At 42.4% G+C, this 21,129-nt stretch overlaps 1 protein-coding gene and 1 long non-coding RNA gene across 3 annotated transcripts in view; one reads left to right on the top strand and one right to left on the bottom strand.

Annotated features, from left to right (window-relative positions):
- LOC149980744 (uncharacterized) overlaps positions 1 to 21,129 on the bottom strand; it is a 139,938-nt gene that overhangs the window by 3,186 nt on the left and 115,623 nt on the right. The gene's annotated exons all lie outside the window — the stretch shown is intronic.
- Positions 1 to 21,129, top strand: part of LOC110532899 (E3 ubiquitin-protein ligase TRIM21) — a 45,160-nt gene that overhangs the window by 16,481 nt on the left and 7,550 nt on the right. For both annotated transcript variants that reach the window (XM_036987208.2, XM_036987209.2), the window contains exons 8-13: positions 1,825 to 2,058; positions 11,181 to 11,328; positions 17,189 to 17,230; positions 17,516 to 17,542; positions 19,573 to 19,637; positions 19,773 to 19,883. In XM_036987208.2, the coding sequence (XP_036843103.2) occupies positions 1,825 to 2,058; positions 11,181 to 11,328; positions 17,189 to 17,230; positions 17,516 to 17,542; positions 19,573 to 19,637; positions 19,773 to 19,883 (627 nt within the window). The remainder of the gene's footprint in view (positions 1 to 1,824; positions 2,059 to 11,180; positions 11,329 to 17,188; positions 17,231 to 17,515; positions 17,543 to 19,572; positions 19,638 to 19,772; positions 19,884 to 21,129) is intronic.

The following is a 21,129-nucleotide window of genomic DNA, read 5'->3' as shown; positions in this document are numbered from 1 at the left end:
CTAGCCCCTATATCAGTGATACAGCTATAATGCAGTTTACAGTAGTCCTAGCCCCTATATCAGTGAGACAGCCATGATGCAGTTTACAGTAGTCCTAGCCCCTATATCAGTGAGACAGCTATAATGCAGTTTACAGTAGTCCTAGACACCCTATATCAGTGAGACAGCCATAATGCAGTTTACAGTAGTCCTAGACACCCTATATCAGTGAGATAGCCATAATGCAGTTTACAGTAGTCCTAGACCCTATATCAGTGAGATAGCCATAATGCAGTTTACAGTAGTCCTAGACACCCTATATCAGTGAGATAGCCATAATGCAGTTTACAGTAGTCCTAGCCCCTATATCAGTGAGACAGCCATAATGCTTTCTACAGTAGTCCTAGACCCTATATCAGTGAGACAGCCATAATGCAGTTTACAGTAGTCCTAGACACCCTGTATCAGTGAGACAGCTATAATTCAGTTTACAGTAGTCCTAGACACCCTATATCAGTGAGACAGCTATAATGCAGTTTACAGTAGTCCTAGACCCTATATCAGTGAGATAGCCATAATGCAGTTTACAGTAGTCCTAGCCCCTATATCAGTGAGACAGCTATAATGCAGTTTACAGTAGTCCTAGACCCTATATCAGTGAGATAGCCATAATGCAGTTTACAGTAGTCCTAGCCCCTATATCAGTGAGATATCCATGATGCAGTTTACAGTAGTCCTAGCCCCTATATCAGTGAGACAGCCATGATGCAGTTTACAGTAGTCCTAGCCCCTATATCAGTGATACAGCTATAATGCAGTTTACAGTAGTCCTAGCCCCTATATCAGTGAGACAGCCATGATGCAGTTTACAGTAGTCCTAGCCCCTATATCAGTGAGACAGCTATAATGCAGTTTACAGTAGTCCTAGACACCCTATATCAGTGAGACAGCCATAATGCAGTTTACAGTAGTCCTAGACACCCTATATCAGTGAGATAGCCATAATGCAGTTTACAGTAGTCCTAGACCCTATATCAGTGAGATAGCCATAATGCAGTTTACAGTAGTCCTAGACACCCTATATCAGTGAGATAGCCATAATGCAGTTTACAGTAGTCCTAGCCCCTATATCAGTGAGACAGCCATAATGCTTTCTACAGTAGTCCTAGACCCTATATCAGTGAGACAGCCATAATGCAGTTTACAGTAGTCCTAGACACCCTGTATCAGTGAGACAGCTATAATTCAGTTTACAGTAGTCCTAGACACCCTATATCAGTGAGACAGCTATAATGCAGTTTACAGTAGTCCTAGACCCTATATCAGTGAGATAGCCATAATGCAGTTTACAGTAGTCCTAGCCCCTATATCAGTGAGACAGCTATAATGCAGTTTACAGTAGTCCTAGACCCTATATCAGTGAGATAGCCATAATGCAGTTTACAGTAGTCCTAGCCCCTATATCAGTGAGATATCCATAATGCAGTTTACAGTAGTCCTAGCCCCTATATCAGTGAGATAGCCATAATGCAGTTTACAGTAGTCCTAGCCCCTATATCAGTGAGACAGCTATAATGCAGTTTACAGTAGTCCTAGACCCTATATCAGTGAGATAGCCATAATGCAGTTTACAGTAGTCCTAGCCCCTATATCAGTGAGATAGCCATAATGCAGTTTACAGTAGTCCTAGACACCCAATATCAGTGAGACAGCTATGTTTATATTTCATCACGGAAGCCATACAATTACTGAGAACAATGTAGACTGCAAACAGGTTGAACAATGCGCTAGGTTTGTAAAAAATAGAGCCCTAAAACTAACACACGCTCTCACTCCCTTCCCCAGCTTTCAGTGGAACGTGAGACGGCAGGCGTGATGTGTGTGTTCAGTGCGTTGGTGTGCGCGGTTGAGAGGTCGCAGGCTGAGCTCATGGAGGTGATTGAGATGAGTAGGCGGTTGGCAGAGCACAAGGCGGACGATGTGATTCGTCAGCTAGAACAGGAAGTGAATGAGCTCAGGAAGAGAAGCCACGCCCTCTCCCAGCTGGCCCAATCAGACGACTACGTTCATTGTAAAAAGGTGAGAGGATGGAGGGGGGAGGGAAACGAATACATGTTTAATGAACAAGATGGTCGAATTCCAGACTACGTTGTGGATGTTGTATTACATCAATCAACAGTTGCACGCTATGTCATCTACTGCAGTATCATATAACACCTACTGCACTATCATATATCACCTACTGCAGTATCATATAATCACCATGTCATCTACTGCAGTATCATATAATCACCATGTCATCTACTGCAGTATCATATAATCACCATGTCATCTACTGGAGTATCATATAATCACCACGTCATCTACTGCAGTATCATATAATCACCACGTCATCTACTGCAGTATCATATAATCACCACGTCATCTACTGCAGTATCATATAATCACCACGTCATCTACTGCAGTATCATATAATCACCATGTCACCTACTGCAGTATCATATAATCACCACGTCATCTACTGCAGTATCATATAACACCTACTGCACTATCATATATCACCATGTCATCTACTGCAGTATCATATAACACCTACTGCACTATCATATAATCACCATGTCATCTACTGCAGTATCATATAATCACCACGTCATCTACTGCAGTATCATATAATCACCACGTCATCTACTGCAGTATCATATAATCACCACGTCATCTACTGCAGTATCATATAATCACCACGTCATCTACTGCAGTATCATATAATCACCATGTCACCTACTGCAGTATCATATAATCACCACGTCATCTACTGCAGTATCATATAACACCTACTGCACTATCATATATCACCATGTCATCTACTGCAGTATCATATAACACCTACTGCACTATCATATAATCACCTACTGCAGTATCATATAATCACCACGTCATCTACTGCAGTATCATATAATCACCATGTCACCTACTGCAGTATCATATAATCACCATGTCACCTACTGCAGTATCATATAATCACCACGTCATCTACTGCAGTATCATATAATCACCATGTCATCTACTGCAGTATCATATAACACCTACTGCACTATCATATATCACCTACTGCAGTATCATATAATCACCATGTCATCTACTGCAGTATCATATAACACCTACTGCACTATCATATATCACCTACTGCAGTATCATATAATCACCATGTCATCTACTGCAGTATCATATAATCACCACGTCATCTACTGCAGTATCATATAATCACCATGTCACCTACTGCAGTATCATATAATCACCATGTCACCTACTGCAGTATCATATAATCACCACGTAATCTACTGCAGTATCATATAATCACCACGTCACCTACTGCAGTATCATATAATCACCACGTCACCTACTGCAGTATCATATAATCACCACGTCATCTACTGCAGTATCATATAATCACCATGTCACCTACTGCAGTATCATATAATCACCACATCACCTACTGCAGTATCATATAATCACCATGTCATCTACTGCAGTATCATATAATCACCACGTCATCTACTGCAGTATCATATAATCACCATGTCATCTACTGCAGTATCATATAACACCTACTGCACTATCATATATCACCTACTGCAGTATCATATAATCACCATGTCATCTACTGCAGTATCATATAACACCTACTGCACTATCATATATCACCTACTGCAGTATCATATAATCACCATGTCATCTACTGCAGTATCATATAATCACCACGTCATCTACTGCAGTATCATATAATCACCATGTCACCTACTGCAGTATCATATAATCACCATGTCACCTACTGCAGTATCATATAATCACCACGTAATCTACTGCAGTATCATATAATCACCATGTCACCTACTGCAGTATCATATAATCACCACGTCACCTACTGCAGTATCATATAATCACCACGTCATCTACTGCAGTATCATATAATCACCATGTCACCTACTGCAGTATCATATAATCACCACGTCACCTACTGCAGTATCATATAATCACCACGTCATCTACTGCAGTATCATATAATCACCATGTCACCTACTGCAGTATCATATAATCACCACGTCACCTACTGCAGTATCATATAATCACCATGTCATCTACTGCAGTATCATATAATCACCACGTCATCTACTGCAGTATCATATAATCACCATGTCATCTACTGCAGTATCATATAACACCTACTGCACTATCAAATATCACCTACTGCAGTATCATATAATCACCATGTCATCTACTGCAGTATCATATAACACCTACTGCACTATCATATATCACCTACTGCAGTATCATATAATCACCATGTCATCTACTGCAGTATCATATAATCACCATGTCACCTACTGCAGTATCATATAATCACCACGTCACCTACTGCAGTATCATATAATCACCACGTAATCTACTGCAGTATCATATAATCACCACGTCATCTACTGCAGTATCATATAATCACCACGTCACCTACTGCAGTATCATATAATCACCACGTCATCTACTGCAGTATCATATAATCACCATGTCATCTACTGCAGTATCATATAATCACCATGTCACCTACTGCAGTATCATATAATCACCATGTCATCTACTGCAGTATCATATAATCACCATGTCACCTACTGCAGTATCATATAATCACCACGTCATCTACTGCAGTATCATATAATCACCATGTCATCTACTGCAGTATCATATAACACCTACTGCACTATCATATATCACCTACTGCAGTATCATATAATCACCATGTCATCTACTGCAGTATCATATAACACCTACTGCACTATCATATATCACCTACTGCAGTATCATATAATCACCATGTCATCTACTGCAGTATCATATAATCACCACGTCATCTACTGCAGTATCATATAATCACCATGTCACCTACTGCAGTATCATATAATCACCACGTCACCTACTGCAGTATCATATAATCACCACGTAATCTACTGCAGTATCATATAATCACCACGTCACCTACTGCAGTATCATATAATCACCATGTCATCTACTGCAGTATCATATAACACCTACTGCACTATCATATATCACCTACTGCAGTATCATATAATCACCATGTCATCTACTGCAGTATCATATAATCACCACGTCATCTACTGCAGTATCATATAATCACCATGTCACCTACTGCAGTATCATATAATCACCACGTCACCTACTGCAGTATCATATAATCACCACGTAATCTACTGCAGTATCATATAATCACCACGTCACCTACTGCAGTATCATATAATCACCACGTCACCTACTGCAGTATCATATAATCACCACGTCATCTACTGCAGTATCATATAATCACCATGTCACCTACTGCAGTATCATATAATCACCACGTCACCTACTGCAGTATCATATAATCACCATGTCATCTACTGCAGTATCATATAATCACCACGTCATCTACTGCAGTATCATATAATCACCATGTCATCTACTGCAGTATCATATAACACCTACTGCACTATCATATATCACCTACTGCAGTATCATATAATCACCATGTCATCTACTGCAGTATCATATAACACCTACTGCACTATCATATATCACCTACTGCAGTATCATATAATCACCATGTCATCTACTGCAGTATCATATAATCACCACGTCATCTACTGCAGTATCATATAATCACCATGTCACCTACTGCAGTATCATATAATCACCACGTCACCTACTGCAGTATCATATAATCACCACGTAATCTACTGCAGTATCATATAATCACCATGTCATCTACTGCAGTATCATATAACACCTACTGCACTATCATATATCACCTACTGCAGTATCATATAATCACCATGTCATCTACTGCAGTATCATATAACACCTACTGCACTATCATATATCACCTACTGCAGTATCATATAATCACCATGTCATCTACTGCAGTATCATATAATCACCACGTCATCTACTGCAGTATCATATAATCACCATGTCACCTACTGCAGTATCATATAATCACCACGTCACCTACTGCAGTATCATATAATCACCACGTAATCTACTGCAGTATCATATAATCACCATGTCACCTACTGCAGTATCATATAATCACCACGTCACCTACTGCAGTATCATATAATCACCACGTCATCTACTGCAGTATCATATAATCACCATGTCACCTACTGCAGTATCATATAATCACCACGTCACCTACTGCAGTATCATATAATCACCACGTCATCTACTGCAGTATCATATAATCACCATGTCACCTACTGCAGTATCATATAATCACCACGTCACCTACTGCAGTATCATATAATCACCATGTCATCTACTGCAGTATCATATAATCACCACGTCATCTACTGCAGTATCATATAATCACCATGTCATCTACTGCAGTATCATATAACACCTACTGCACTATCAAATATCACCTACTGCAGTATCATATAATCACCATGTCATCTACTGCAGTATCATATAACACCTACTGCACTATCATATATCACCTACTGCAGTATCATATAATCACCATGTCATCTACTGCAGTATCATATAATCACCATGTCACCTACTGCAGTATCATATAATCACCACGTCACCTACTGCAGTATCATATAATCACCACGTAATCTACTGCAGTATCATATAATCACCACGTCATCTACTGCAGTATCATATAATCACCACGTCACCTACTGCAGTATCATATAATCACCACGTCATCTACTGCAGTATCATATAATCACCATGTCATCTACTGCAGTATCATATAATCACCATGTCACCTACTGCAGTATCATATAATCACCATGTCATCTACTGCAGTATCATATAATCACCATGTCACCTACTGCAGTATCATATAATCACCACGTCATCTACTGCAGTATCATATAATCACCATGTCATCTACTGCAGTATCATATAACACCTACTGCACTATCATATATCACCTACTGCAGTATCATATAATCACCATGTCATCTACTGCAGTATCATATAACACCTACTGCACTATCATATATCACCTACTGCAGTATCATATAATCACCATGTCATCTACTGCAGTATCATATAATCACCACGTCATCTACTGCAGTATCATATAATCACCATGTCACCTACTGCAGTATCATATAATCACCACGTCACCTACTGCAGTATCATATAATCACCACGTAATCTACTGCAGTATCATATAATCACCACGTCACCTACTGCAGTATCATATAATCACCATGTCATCTACTGCAGTATCATATAACACCTACTGCACTATCATATATCACCTACTGCAGTATCATATAATCACCATGTCATCTACTGCAGTATCATATAATCACCACGTCATCTACTGCAGTATCATATAATCACCATGTCACCTACTGCAGTATCATATAATCACCACGTCACCTACTGCAGTATCATATAATCACCACGTAATCTACTGCAGTATCATATAATCACCACGTCACCTACTGCAGTATCATATAATCACCACGTCACCTACTGCAGTATCATATAATCACCACGTCATCTACTGCAGTATCATATAATCACCATGTCACCTACTGCAGTATCATATAATCACCACGTCACCTACTGCAGTATCATATAATCACCATGTCATCTACTGCAGTATCATATAATCACCACGTCATCTACTGCAGTATCATATAATCACCATGTCATCTACTGCAGTATCATATAACACCTACTGCACTATCATATATCACCTACTGCAGTATCATATAATCACCATGTCATCTACTGCAGTATCATATAACACCTACTGCACTATCATATATCACCTACTGCAGTATCATATAATCACCATGTCATCTACTGCAGTATCATATAATCACCACGTCATCTACTGCAGTATCATATAATCACCATGTCACCTACTGCAGTATCATATAATCACCACGTCACCTACTGCAGTATCATATAATCACCACGTAATCTACTGCAGTATCATATAATCACCACGTCACCTACTGCAGTATCATATAATCACCACGTCACCTACTGCAGTATCATATAATCACCACGTCATCTACTGCAGTATCATATAATCACCATGTCACCTACTGCAGTATCATATAATCACCACGTCACCTACTGCAGTATCATATAATCACCATGTCATCTACTGCAGTATCATATAATCACCACGTCATCTACTGCAGTATCATATAATCACCATGTCATCTACTGCAGTATCATATAACACCTACTGCACTATCATATATCACCTACTGCAGTATCATATAATCACCATGTCATCTACTGCAGTATCATATAACACCTACTGCACTATCATATATCACCTACTGCAGTATCATATAATCACCATGTCATCTACTGCAGTATCATATAATCACCATGTCACCTACTGCAGTATCATATAATCACCACGTCACCTACTGCAGTATCATATAATCACCACGTAATCTACTGCAGTATCATATAATCACCACGTCATCTACTGCAGTATCATATAATCACCATGTCACCTACTGCAGTATCATATAATCACCACGTCATCTACTGCAGTATCATATAATCACCATGTCATCTACTGCAGTATCATATAATCACCATGTCATCTACTGCAGTATCATATAATCACCATGTCACCTACTGCAGTATCATATAATCACCACGTCACCTACTGCAGTATCATATAATCACCACGTAATCTACTGCAGTATCATATAATCACCACGTCATCTACTGCAGTATCATATAATCACCATGTCATCTACTGCAGTATCATATAATCACCATGTCATCTACTGCAGTATCATATAATCATCTACTGCAGTATCATATAATCACCATGTCATCTACTGCAGTATCATATAACACCTACTGCACTATCATATATCACCTACTGCAGTATCATATAATCACCATGTCATCTACTGCAGTATCATATAACACCTACTGCACTATCATATATCACCTACTGCAGTATCATATAATCACCATGTCATCTACTGCAGTATCATATAACACCTACTGCACTATCATATATCACCTACTGCAGTATCATATAATCACCATGTCATCTACTGCAGTATCATATAACACCTACTGCACTATCATATATCACCTACTGCAGTATCATATAATCACCATGTCATCTACTGCAGTATCATATAATCACCACGTCATCTACTGCAGTATCATATAATCACCATGTCATCTACTGCAGTATCATATAATCACCATGTCATCTACTGCAGTATCATATAATCACCACGTCATCTACTGCAGTATCATATAATCACCACGTCATCTACTGCAGTATCATATAATCACCATGTCATCTACTGCAGTATCATATAATCACCATGTCATCTACTGCAGTATCCTACAGTGCCTTGCGAAAGTATTTGGCCCCCTTGAACTTTGCGACCTTTTGCCACATTTCAGCCTTCAAACATAAAGATATAAAACTGTATTTTTTTGTGAAGAATCAACAACAAGTGGGACACAATCGTGAAGTGGAACGACATTTATTGGATATTTCAAACTTTTTTAACAAATCAAAAACTGGAAAATTGGGCGTGCAAAATTATTCAGCCCCTTTACTTTCAGTGCAGCAAACTCTCTCCAGAAGTTCAGTGAGGATCTCTGAATGATCCAATGTTGACCTAAATGACTAATGATGATAAATACAATCCACCTGTGTGTAATCAAGTCTCCGTATAAATGCACCTGCACTGTGATAGTCTCAGAGGTCCGTTAAAAGCGCAGAGAGCATCATGAAGAACAAGGAACACACCAGGCAGGTCCGAGATACTGTTGTGAAGAAGTTTAAAGCCGGATTTGGATACAAAAAAGATTTCTCAAGCTTTAAACATCCCAAGGAGCACTGTGCAAGCGATAATATTGAAATGGAAGGAGTATCAGACCACTGCAAATCTACCAAGACCTGGCCGTCCCTCTAAACTTTCAGCTCATACAAGGAGAAGACTGATCAGAGATGCAGCCAAGAGGCCCATGATCACTCTGGATGAACTGCAGAGATCTACAGCTGAGGTGGGAGACTCTGTCCATAGGACAACAATCAGTCGTATATTGCACAAATCTGGCCTTTATGGAAGAGTGGTAAGAAGAAAGCCATTTCTTAAAGATATCCATAAAAAGTGTAGTTTAAAGTTTGCCACAAGCCACCTGGGAGACACACCAAACATGTGGAAGAAGGTGCTCTGGTCAGATGAAACCAAAATGGAACTTTTTGGCAACAATGCAAAACGTTATGTTTGGCGTAAAAGCAACACAGCACATCACCCTGAACACACCATCCCCACTGTCAAACATGGTGGTGGCAGCATCATGGTTTGGGCCTGCTTTTCTTCAGCAGGGACAGGGAAGATGGTTAAAATTGATGGGAAGGTGGATGGAGCCAAATACAGGACCATTCTGGAAGAAAACCTGATGGAGTCTGCAAAAGACCTGAGACTGGGACGGAGATTTGTCTTCCAACAAGACAATGATCCAAAACATAAAGCAAAATCTACAATGGAATGGTTCAAAAATAAACATATCCAGGTGTTAGAATGGCCAAGTCAAAGTCCAGACCTGAATCCAATCGAGAATCTGTGGAAAGAACTGAAAACTGCTGTTCACAAATGCTCTCCATCCAACCTCACTGAGCTCGAGCTGTTTTGCAAGGAGGAATGGGAAAAAATGTCAGTCTCTCGATGTGCAAAACTGATAGAGACATACCCCAAGCGACTTACAGCTGTAATCGCAGCAAAAGGTGGCGCTACAAAGTATTAACTTAAGGGGGCTGAATAATTTTGCACGCCCAATTTTTCAGTTTTTGATTTGTTAAAAAAGTTTGAAATATCCAATAAATGTCGTTCCACTTCATGATTGTGTCCCACTTGTTGTTGATTCTTCACAAAAAAATACAGTTTTATATCTTTATGTTTGAAGCCTGAAATGTGGCAAAAGGTCGCAAAGTTCAAGGGGGCCGAATACTTTCGCAAGGCACTGTATAATCACCACGTCATCTACTGCAGTATCATATGATGTGGTTTGATTATATGATTAACACCTGGCATGAATCTGCAATGTAGTCAGCCTGGAACAGCTATTTCCACTCAATGAAAAACTTACACTCTTTGCTCCGCCCCCACCCTCAGACCTACCCTGCACTCTGCACCCCTCCACCAATCAGAGACTGGTCTGGGGTGTCGGTGAACTCTGACCTGGGAACGGGGCCCATCTATACATCGCTGTCTGTCCTGGTCCAACGTTTCCAGGAAGAGATCAGCAGGATGGTTCAATTTGGTGAGTACTGCTCCTCTCTCATCTCTCTCATTTCTCTCTCTTTCTCTCATCTCTCTCCCTCTTTCTCTCCTCTCTCACATCTCCATCTCCCTCTTTCTCTCCTCTCTCTCTCTTTCTCTCCTCCCTCCTTTCTCTCTTTCTCTCCTCTCTCTCCCTCTTTCTCTCCTCTCTCATCTCTCCTCTCTCATATCTCATCTCTTCTTTCTTTCTCTCTTCTCTTTCTCTTGTCGTGTCTTTGGCATCATTAAAGTGAAGACTTATTTTATCAAATCAATTCTCTGTAATTATTATTACGTGATTAAACTAATCATGTAAATGCAATTAACCAGGGGGTCGGGGCACCAAGGACAATCGTCAGATTACAAAGTTATAATTTTCCTAATATAACTTTTCAGATATTTTAATATCTGACCAATTAGTCTTCTAATTAATGAAAAATTCTTTACCTCGCGTTAGTCTCATTCCAAACGTCGAAAGATGTTGGTTATCTGCACGAACCCAGTCTTTGCCATGAATCATCCATATATCAGTTGTCTTAATCATTTATTTACGAACTAACTAAATAATCACAGAAATGTAATAAACAAACAACAATGTATATGGTTACAAGGAAATGATAAGGGAAGTGGGTGTGGACTGAGAAGGGGGTGTGGACTGGGAAGGGGGTGTGGACTGGGAAGGGGGTGTGGACTGAGAAGGGGGTGTGGACTGGGAAGGGGGTGTGGACTGAGAAGGGGGTGTGGACTGGGAAGGGGGTGTGGACTGGGAAGGGGGTGTGGACTGAGAAGGGGGTGTGGACTGAGAAGGGGGTGTGGACTGAGAAGGGGGTGTGGACTGAGAAGGCAGGGAAAGACAAGAGTCACTACACAGTTGATAATTATACTGATTGAAATGCTAATCCTTTGCACATGAACGCTCACTCATTCGGGAACAATTGCAATAAATATATATATTTACGCTCAGTGTGTCGTTATGATCTCTGTTGGAATCGTCCGTCTTTCTGTTGGAAAGTTCATCTGAACTTCTCTTTGTGTCCCTGGAGTCTTTCGTGGTTAGAATGGATACTTCAGAGTCCCATCCAGAAATGTTCTTATAGAATAGATGTTTCGGCGGTTGTCGGTCTTCGCATTCCAGGTCGACATATATTCTTGCTGCAGACCAGTAATTAGGATCGAAGATTCGCTCTTATTCTGTCGGTATCGAAAGTCTCACAGTTGAACCATTTCCACCAGTGTAGCCAATGGTTAGGAATTCAACTCTTCTCTCTTTCTCTCCTCTCTTTCTCCTCTCTTTTTCCCCTCTCCTCTTTCTCTCCTCTCCTTCTCTTTCTATCCTCTCTTTCTCTCCTCTCTTTCTCCTCTCTTTTTCTCCTCTCCTCTCCTCTTTCTATCCTCTCTTTCTCTCCTCTTTCTTTCTCTCTTTCTCTCCTCTCCTCTCCTTCTCTTTCTCTCCTCTCCTTCTCTTTGTATCCTCTCCTTCTCTTTCTCCCCTCTCTTTGTCTTTCTCTCCTCTCCTCTTTCTATCCTCTCTTTCTCTTTCTCTCCTCTCCTATTTCTCTCCTCTCTTTCTCTCCTCTTTCTCCTCTTTCTTTCTCTCTTTCTCTCCTCGAATTTCAAATTAGGGAGGTATTTAATTAATTTACCTGCAGAGAAGCAGAGAACCATTCACGCAGACCTGATACCTGTAGAGAACCATTCATACAGACCTGATACCCGTAGAGAACCATTCACACAGACCTGATACCCGTAGAGAACCATTCACGCAGACCTGATACCTGTAGAGAACCATTCACACAGACCTGATACCCGTAGAGAACCATTCACACAGACCTGATACCTGTAGAGAACCATTCACACAGACCTGATACCTGTAGAGAACCATTCACACAGACCTGATACCTATAGAGAACCATTCACACAGACCTGATACCTGTAGAGAACCATTCACGCAGACCTGATACCTGTAGAGAAGCAGAGAACCATTCACACAGACCTGATACCTGTAGAGAACCATTCACACAGACCTGATACCTGTAGAGAACCATTCACACAGACCTGATACCTGTAGAGAACCATTCACACAGACCTGATACCCGTAGAGAACCATTCACACAGACCTGATACCTGTAGAGAACCATTCACACAGACCTGATACCTGTAGAGAACCATTCACGCAGACCTGATACCTGTAGAGAACCATTCACACAGACCTGATACCTGTAGAGAAGCAGAGAACAATTCACACAGACCTGATACCCGTAGAGAACCATTCACGCAGACCTGATACCTGTAGAGAACCATTCACACAGACCTGATACCTGTAGAGAACCATTCACACAGACCTGATACCTGTAGAGAACCATTCATACAGACCTGATACCTGTAGAGAACCATTCATACAGACCTGATACCTGTAGAGAACCATTCACACAGACCTGATACCTGTAGAGAACCATTCACACAGACCTGCTACCTGTAGAGAACCATTCATACAGACCTGATACCCGTAGAGAACCATTCACACAGACCTGATACCTGTAGAGAACCATTCACGCAGACCTGATACCCGTAGAGAACCATTCACACAGACCTGATACCTGTAGAGAACCATTCACGCAGACCTGATACCCGTAGATAACCATTCACACAGACCTGATACCTGTAGATAACCATTCACACAGACCTGATACCTGTAGATAACCATTCACACAGACCTGATACCTGTAGATAACCATTCACACAGACCTGATACCTGTAGAGAACCATTCATACAGACCTGATACCTGTAGAGAACCATTCATACAGACCTGATACCTGTAGATAACCATTCACACAGACCTGATACCTGTAGAGAACCATTCATACAGACCTGATACCTGTAGAGAACCATTATACAGACCTGATACCTGTAGAGAACCATTCACACAGACCTGATACCTGTAGAGAACCATTCATACAGACCTGATACCTGTAGAGAACCATTCACACAGACCTGATACCTGTAGAGAACCATTCACACAGACCTGATACCTGTAGAGAACCATTCACACAGACCTGATACCTGTAGAGAACCATTCACACAGACCTGATACCTGTAGAGAACCATTCACACAGACCTGATACCTGTAGAGAACCATTCACACAGACCTGATACCTGTAGAGAACCATTCACACAGACCTGATACCTGTAGAGAACCATTCACACAGACCTGATACCTGTAGAGAACCATTCATACAGACCTGATACCTGTAGAGAACCATTCACACAGACCTGATACCTGTAGAGAACCATTCATACAGACCTGATACCTGTAGAGAACCATTCACACAGACCTGATACCTGTAGAGAACCATTCATACAGACCTGATACCTGTAGAGAACCATTCACACAGACCTGATACCTGTAGAGAACCATTCACACAGACCTGATACCTGTAGAGAACCATTCACACAGACCTGATACCTGTAGAGAACCATTCACACAGACCTGATACCTGTAGAGAACCATTCACACAGACCTGATACCTGTAGAGAACCATTCATACAGACCTGATACCTGTAGAGAACCATTATACAGACCTGATACCTGTAGAGAACCATTCACACAGACCTGATACCTGTAGAGAACCATTCATACAGACCTGATACCTGTAGAGAACCATTCACACAGACCTGATACCTGTAGAGAACCATTCACACAGACCTGATACCTGTAGAGAACCATTCACACAGACCTGATACCTGTAGAGAACCATTATACAGACCTGATACCTGTAGAGAACCATTCACACAGACCTGATACCTGTAGAGAACCATTCACACAGACCTGTAGATAACCATTCACACAGACCTGATACCTGTAGAGAACCATTCACACAGACCTGATACCTGTAGAGAACCATTCACACAGACCTGTAGATAACCATTCACACAGACCTGATACCTGTAGAGAACCATTCATACAGACGTGATACCTGTAGAGAACCATTCACACAGACCTGATACCTGTAGAGAACCATTCACACAGACCTGATACCTGTAGAGAACCATTCACACAGACCTGATACCTGTAGAGAACCATTCACACAGACCTGATACCTGTAGAGAACCATTCACACAGACCTGATACCTGTAGAGAACCATTCACACAGACCTGATACCTGTAGAGAACCATTCACACAGACCTGATACCTGTAGAGAACCATTCACACAGACCTGCTACCTGTAGAGAACCATTCACACAGACCTGATACCTGTAGAGAACCATTCATACAGACCTGATACCTGTAGAGAACCATTCACACAGACCTGATACCTGTAGAGAACCATTCACACAGACGTGATACCTGTAGAGAACCATTCATACAGACCTGATACCTGTAGAGAACCATTCACACAGACCTGATACCTGTAGAGAACCATTCACACAGACGTGATACCTGTAGAGAACCATTCACACAGACGTGATACCTGTAGAGAACCATTCACACAGACGTGATACCTGTAGAGAACCATTCACACAGACCTGATACCTGTAGAGAACCATTCACGCAGACCTGATACCTGTAGAGAAGCAGAGAACCATTCATACAGACCTGATACCTGTAGAGAAGCAGAGAACCATTCATACAGACCTGATACCTGTAGAGAAGCAGAGAACCATTCACACAGACCTGATACCTGTAGAGAACCATTCACACAGACCTGATACCTGTAGAGAACCATTCACACAGACCTGCTACCTGTAGAGAACCATTCACACAGACCTGATACCTGTAGAGAACCATTCATACAGACCTGATACCTGTAGAGAACCATTCACACAGACCTGATACCTGTAGAGAACCATTCACACAGACGTGATACCTGTAGAGAACCATTCATACAGACCTGATACCTGTAGAGAACCATTCACACAGACCTGATACCTGTAGAGAACCATTCACACAGACGTGATACCTGTAGAGAACCATTCACACAGACGTGATACCTGTAGAGAACCATTCACACAGACGTGATACCTGTAGAGAACCATTCACACAGACCTGATACCTGTAGAGAACCATTCACGCAGACCTGATACCTGTAGAGAAGCAGAGAACCATTCATACAGACCTGATACCTGTAGAGAAGCAGAGAACCATTCACACAGACCTGATACCTGTAGATAACCATTCATACAGACCTGATACCTGTAGAGAACCATTCATACAGACCTGATACCTGTAGAGAACCATTCACACAGACCTGATACCTGTAGAGAACCATTCATACAGACGTGATACCTGTAGAGAACCATTCACACAGACGTGATACCTGTAGAGAACCATTCACACAGACCTGATACCTGTAGAGAACCATTCACACAGACCTGATACCTGTAGAGAACCATTCACACAGACCTGATACCCGTAGAGAACCATTCACACAGACCTGATACCTGTAGATAACCATTCATACAGACCTGATACCTGTAGAGAACCATTCATACAGACCTGATACCTGTAGAGAACCATTCACACAGACCTGATACCTGTAGAGAACCATTCATACAGACGTGATACCTGTAGAGAACCATTCACACAGACCTGATACCTGTAGAGAACCATTCACACAGACCTGTAGATAACCATTCACACAGACCTGATACCTGTAGAGAACCATTCACACAGACCTGATACCTGTAGAGAACCATTCACACAGACCTGATACCTGTAGAGAACCATTCATACAGACGTGATACCTGTAGAGAACCATTCATACAGACCTGATACCTGTAGAGAACCATTCACACAGACCTGATACCTGTAGATATATTACTCACCTGTTTGAGCTGTGTTTCCCTTTGTTATCTCTACAGGCGAACAAGTTCCACTAGAATCCTCTCCAATACCACAGCCCAGTGAGTATCTACACATCAGATCCTATTTGTCACATGCACCGAATACAACAGGTGTAGGTAGACCTTACCGTGAAATGCTTACTTACAAGCCCTTAACCAACAATGCAGTTTTAAGAAAATACTTGTTTTTTTTTAAGTATGAGATAAGAATAACAATTAATCAAAGAGCAGCAGTAAATAACATTTGCATAGATTATAAGTATATGAGATAAAGATTACAATTGAATAATGTAATTTTAATATTGATATTTTTTAAAATTTGGTTTCTTGGTTTCTTTATTCAAGAGGTGAAGCGGGTACAGGAGTATGCAGGTATGTAGAGATACATAGGTCATCACTGTGTTATACTTTAAAAAGTTACTCATCAATGAATTTCCATTTATCTCTCCTCCCCTCTCTCAATCCTTCCATCTCCATAGCCTTTGTTCCCCCTATTGTATTATTGACTGTATGTTTGTTTATTCCATGTGTAACTCTGTTGTTGTTTGTGTCGAACTGCTTTGCTTTATCTTGGCCAGGTCACAGTTGTAAATGAGAACTTGTTCTCAACTTGCCTACCTGGTTAAATAAAGGTGTTCTCTACTAGCCTACCTGGTTAAATAAAGGTGTTCTCAACTGGCCTACCTGGTTAAATAAAGGTGTTCTCAACTGGCCTACCTGGTTAAATAAAGGTGTTCTCAACTGGCCTACCTGGTTAAATAAAGGTGTTCTCAACTTGCCTACCTGGTTAAATAAAGGTGAAATAAAAAATAAATAAAAAATCTCTTCTCCTCTCTGTCCTCCCTCTCACCACCCCTCTCTCAATCCCTCCACCTCTTCTCCTCTCTGTCCTCCCTCTCACCACCCCTCTCTCAATCCCTCCACCTCTTCTCCTCTCTGTCCTCCCTCTCACCACCCCTCTCTCAATCCCTCCACCTCTTCTCCTCCCTCTCACCACCCCTCTCTCAATCCCTCCATCTCTTCTCCTCTCTGTCCTCCCTCTCTCAATCCCTCCACCTCTTCTCCTCTCTTTCCTCCCTCTCTCCACCCCTCTCTCTACCCCTCCACCTCTTCTCCTCTCTGTCCTCCCTCTCTCCACCAATCTCTCAATCCCCCACCTCTTCTCCTCTCTGTCCTCCCTCTCACCACCCTTCTCTCCACCCCTCCACCTCTTCTCCTCTCTGTCCTCCCTCTCTCCACCCCTCTCAATCGCTCCACCTCTTCTCCTCTCTGTCCTCCCTCTCACCACCCTTCTCTCCACCCCTCCACCTCTTCTCCTCTCTGTCCTCCCTCTCTCCACCCCTCTCTCTACCCCTCCACCTCTTCTCCTCTCTGTTCTCCCTCTCACCACCCCTCTCTCCACCCCTCCACATATTCTCCTCTCTTTCCTCCATCTCTCCACCTCTTCTCCTCTCTCCACCCCTCTCTCAATACCTCCACCTCTTCTCCTCTCTTTCCTCCCTCTCTCCACCCCTCTCTCTACCCCTCCACCTCTTCTCCTCTCTGTTCTCCCTCTCACCACCCCTCTCTCCACCCCTCCACCTATTCTCCTCTCTTTCCTCCATCTCTCCACCTCTTCTCCTCTCTCCACCCCTCTCTCAATCTCTCCACCTCTCCTCCTCTCCTCCTCTCTTTCCTCCATCTCTCCACCCCTCTCTCAATCCCTCCACCTCTCCTCTTCTCCTCTCTCCACCCTCTCTCCATCCCTCCACCTCTCCTCCACCTCTTCTCCTCTCATTCCTCCATCTCTCCACCCCTCTCTCAATCCCTCCACCTCTCCTCCTCTTCTCCTCTCTCCACCCCTCTCTCCATCCCTCCACCTCTCCTCCACCTCTCTCCTCCATCTCTCCACCCCTCTCTCAATCCCTCCACCTCTCCTCCTCTTCTCCTCTCTCCACCCTCTCTCCATCCCTCCACCTCTCCTCCACCTCTCCTCCTCTTCTCCTCTCTCCACCCTCTCTCCATCCCTCCACCTCTCCTCCACCTCTCCTCCTCTTCTCCTCTCTCCACCCTCTCTCAATCCCTCCACCTCTCCTCCTCTTCTCCTCTCTCCACCCCTCCCTCCATCCCTCCACCTCTCATCCTCTTCTCCTCTCTCCACCCCTCTCTCCATCCCTCCACCTCTCCTCCACCTCTCCTCCTATTCTCCTCTCTCCACCCTCTCTCCATCCCTCCACCTCTCCTCCACCTCTTCTCCTCTCTTTCCTCCATCTCTCCACCCCTCTCTCAATCTCTCCACCTCTCCTCCTCTTCTCCTCTCTTTCCTCCCTCTCTCCACACCTCTCTCCATCCCTCCACCTCTCCTCCACCTCTTCTCCTCTCTTTCCTCCATTTCTATTCCCCACTTCCCCTTCCTCCTTCAGTGGACGTGACTATGGACTCAAGCACCGCCCACCCCAGGCTCATCCTATCAGGAGACGGGAAAATGGTTAGTTATATGGGGTGGGTACTCCTACACCTTGATCAAACTGCCCTAACGATCAAGGTGTAGGATTAACCTCATGATAATTATAGTGACCCCCTCAAATAATGTGAAAAGCACTGACCTGCTCTCTGTCTATAGGTAAAATGTGGGGACCGTCACCAGCCGGTACCTCATAACTCTGAGAGGTTTGACCGTGTCGTGTGTGTTCTGGGTCGAGAAGGGTTCTCCTCAGGTCAACACTATTGGGAGGTAGGGTTAAACATTTTCTTAAACATTGTGTTGATCCTGGATCCTCATTTAGCTGTGTTGATCCTGGATCCTCATTTAGCCTTGTTGATCCTGGATCCTCATTTAGCTGTGTTGATCCTGGATCCTCATTTAGCCTTGTTGATCCTGGATCCTCATTTAGCTGTGTTGATCCTGGATCCTCATTTAGCCGTGTTGTTCCTGGATCCTCATTTAGCTGGGTTGATCCTGGATCCTTATTTAACTGTGTTGATCCTGGATCATCATGTAGCCGTTGATCCTGGATCCTCATTTAGCTGTTGATCCTGGATCCTCATTTAGCTGTGTTGATCCTGGATCATCATTTAGCCGTGTTGTTCCTGGATCCTCATTTAGCTGTGTTGATCCTGGATTCTCATTTAGCTGTTGATCCTGGATCCTCATTTAGCCGTGTTGATCCTGGATCATCATTTAGCCGTGTTGATCCTGGATCCTCATTTAGCTGTGTTGATCCTGGATCCTCATTTAACTGTGTTGATCCTGGATCATCATGTAGCCGTGTTGATCCTGGATCCTCATTTAGCTGTTGATCCTGGATCATAATTTAGCCGTGTTGATCCTGGATCCTCATTTAGCTGTGTTGATCCTGGATCCTCATTTAACTGTGTTGATCCTGGATCATCATGTAGCCGTGTTGATCCTGGATCCTCATTTAGCTGTTAATCCTGGATCATCATTTAGCCTTGTTGATCCTGGATCTTACATTTTTCTATTTGACCTTTTAGTTTGTCCATTTATGTCTATTTCTTGTTCTATTTAGGATAGAATAGAATCGGGTAGGATTATATTTGTAAAGCCTTTGTAAATAATTATCTTAAATGTCAATTGGCCGATTCTGGAGAGTTTCATTATAATTTATTTAATCAAGGTAATTTGCTTATAAATCCCCTTCTGTTAAGCCAATTCAATTCACAACAGTTTTGTCTGAGAGCCCTGCTTGCCAGCTCGCATTGAATCTGTCTCGAGAAGACTCTGCAGTATTGAGTTACATATTCACAGCCATTGGCTCTACACTTTCATTCTCTGGTCAGACTGTCAATTTGTGACGCAAGGACACGTCACAGTCTCACAAGCAGTACGAGTTCAGGAAGCCAGGCTAGAGCCCTGTCCTGTACGAGTTCAGGAAGCCAGGCTAGAGCCCTGTCCTGTACGAGTTCAGGAAGCCGGGCTAGAGCCCTGTCCTGAACGAGTTCAGGAAGCCGGGCTAGAG

Source organism: Oncorhynchus mykiss, chromosome 9, assembly GCF_057628025.1.
Source record: "Oncorhynchus mykiss isolate SJ-2025 chromosome 9, ASM5762802v1, whole genome shotgun sequence".
Classification (NCBI taxonomy): domain Eukaryota; kingdom Metazoa; phylum Chordata; class Actinopteri; order Salmoniformes; family Salmonidae; genus Oncorhynchus; species Oncorhynchus mykiss.
Note: the sequence above shows the minus strand (reverse complement) of the source record. Positions and strands in the feature narration are given on the sequence as shown.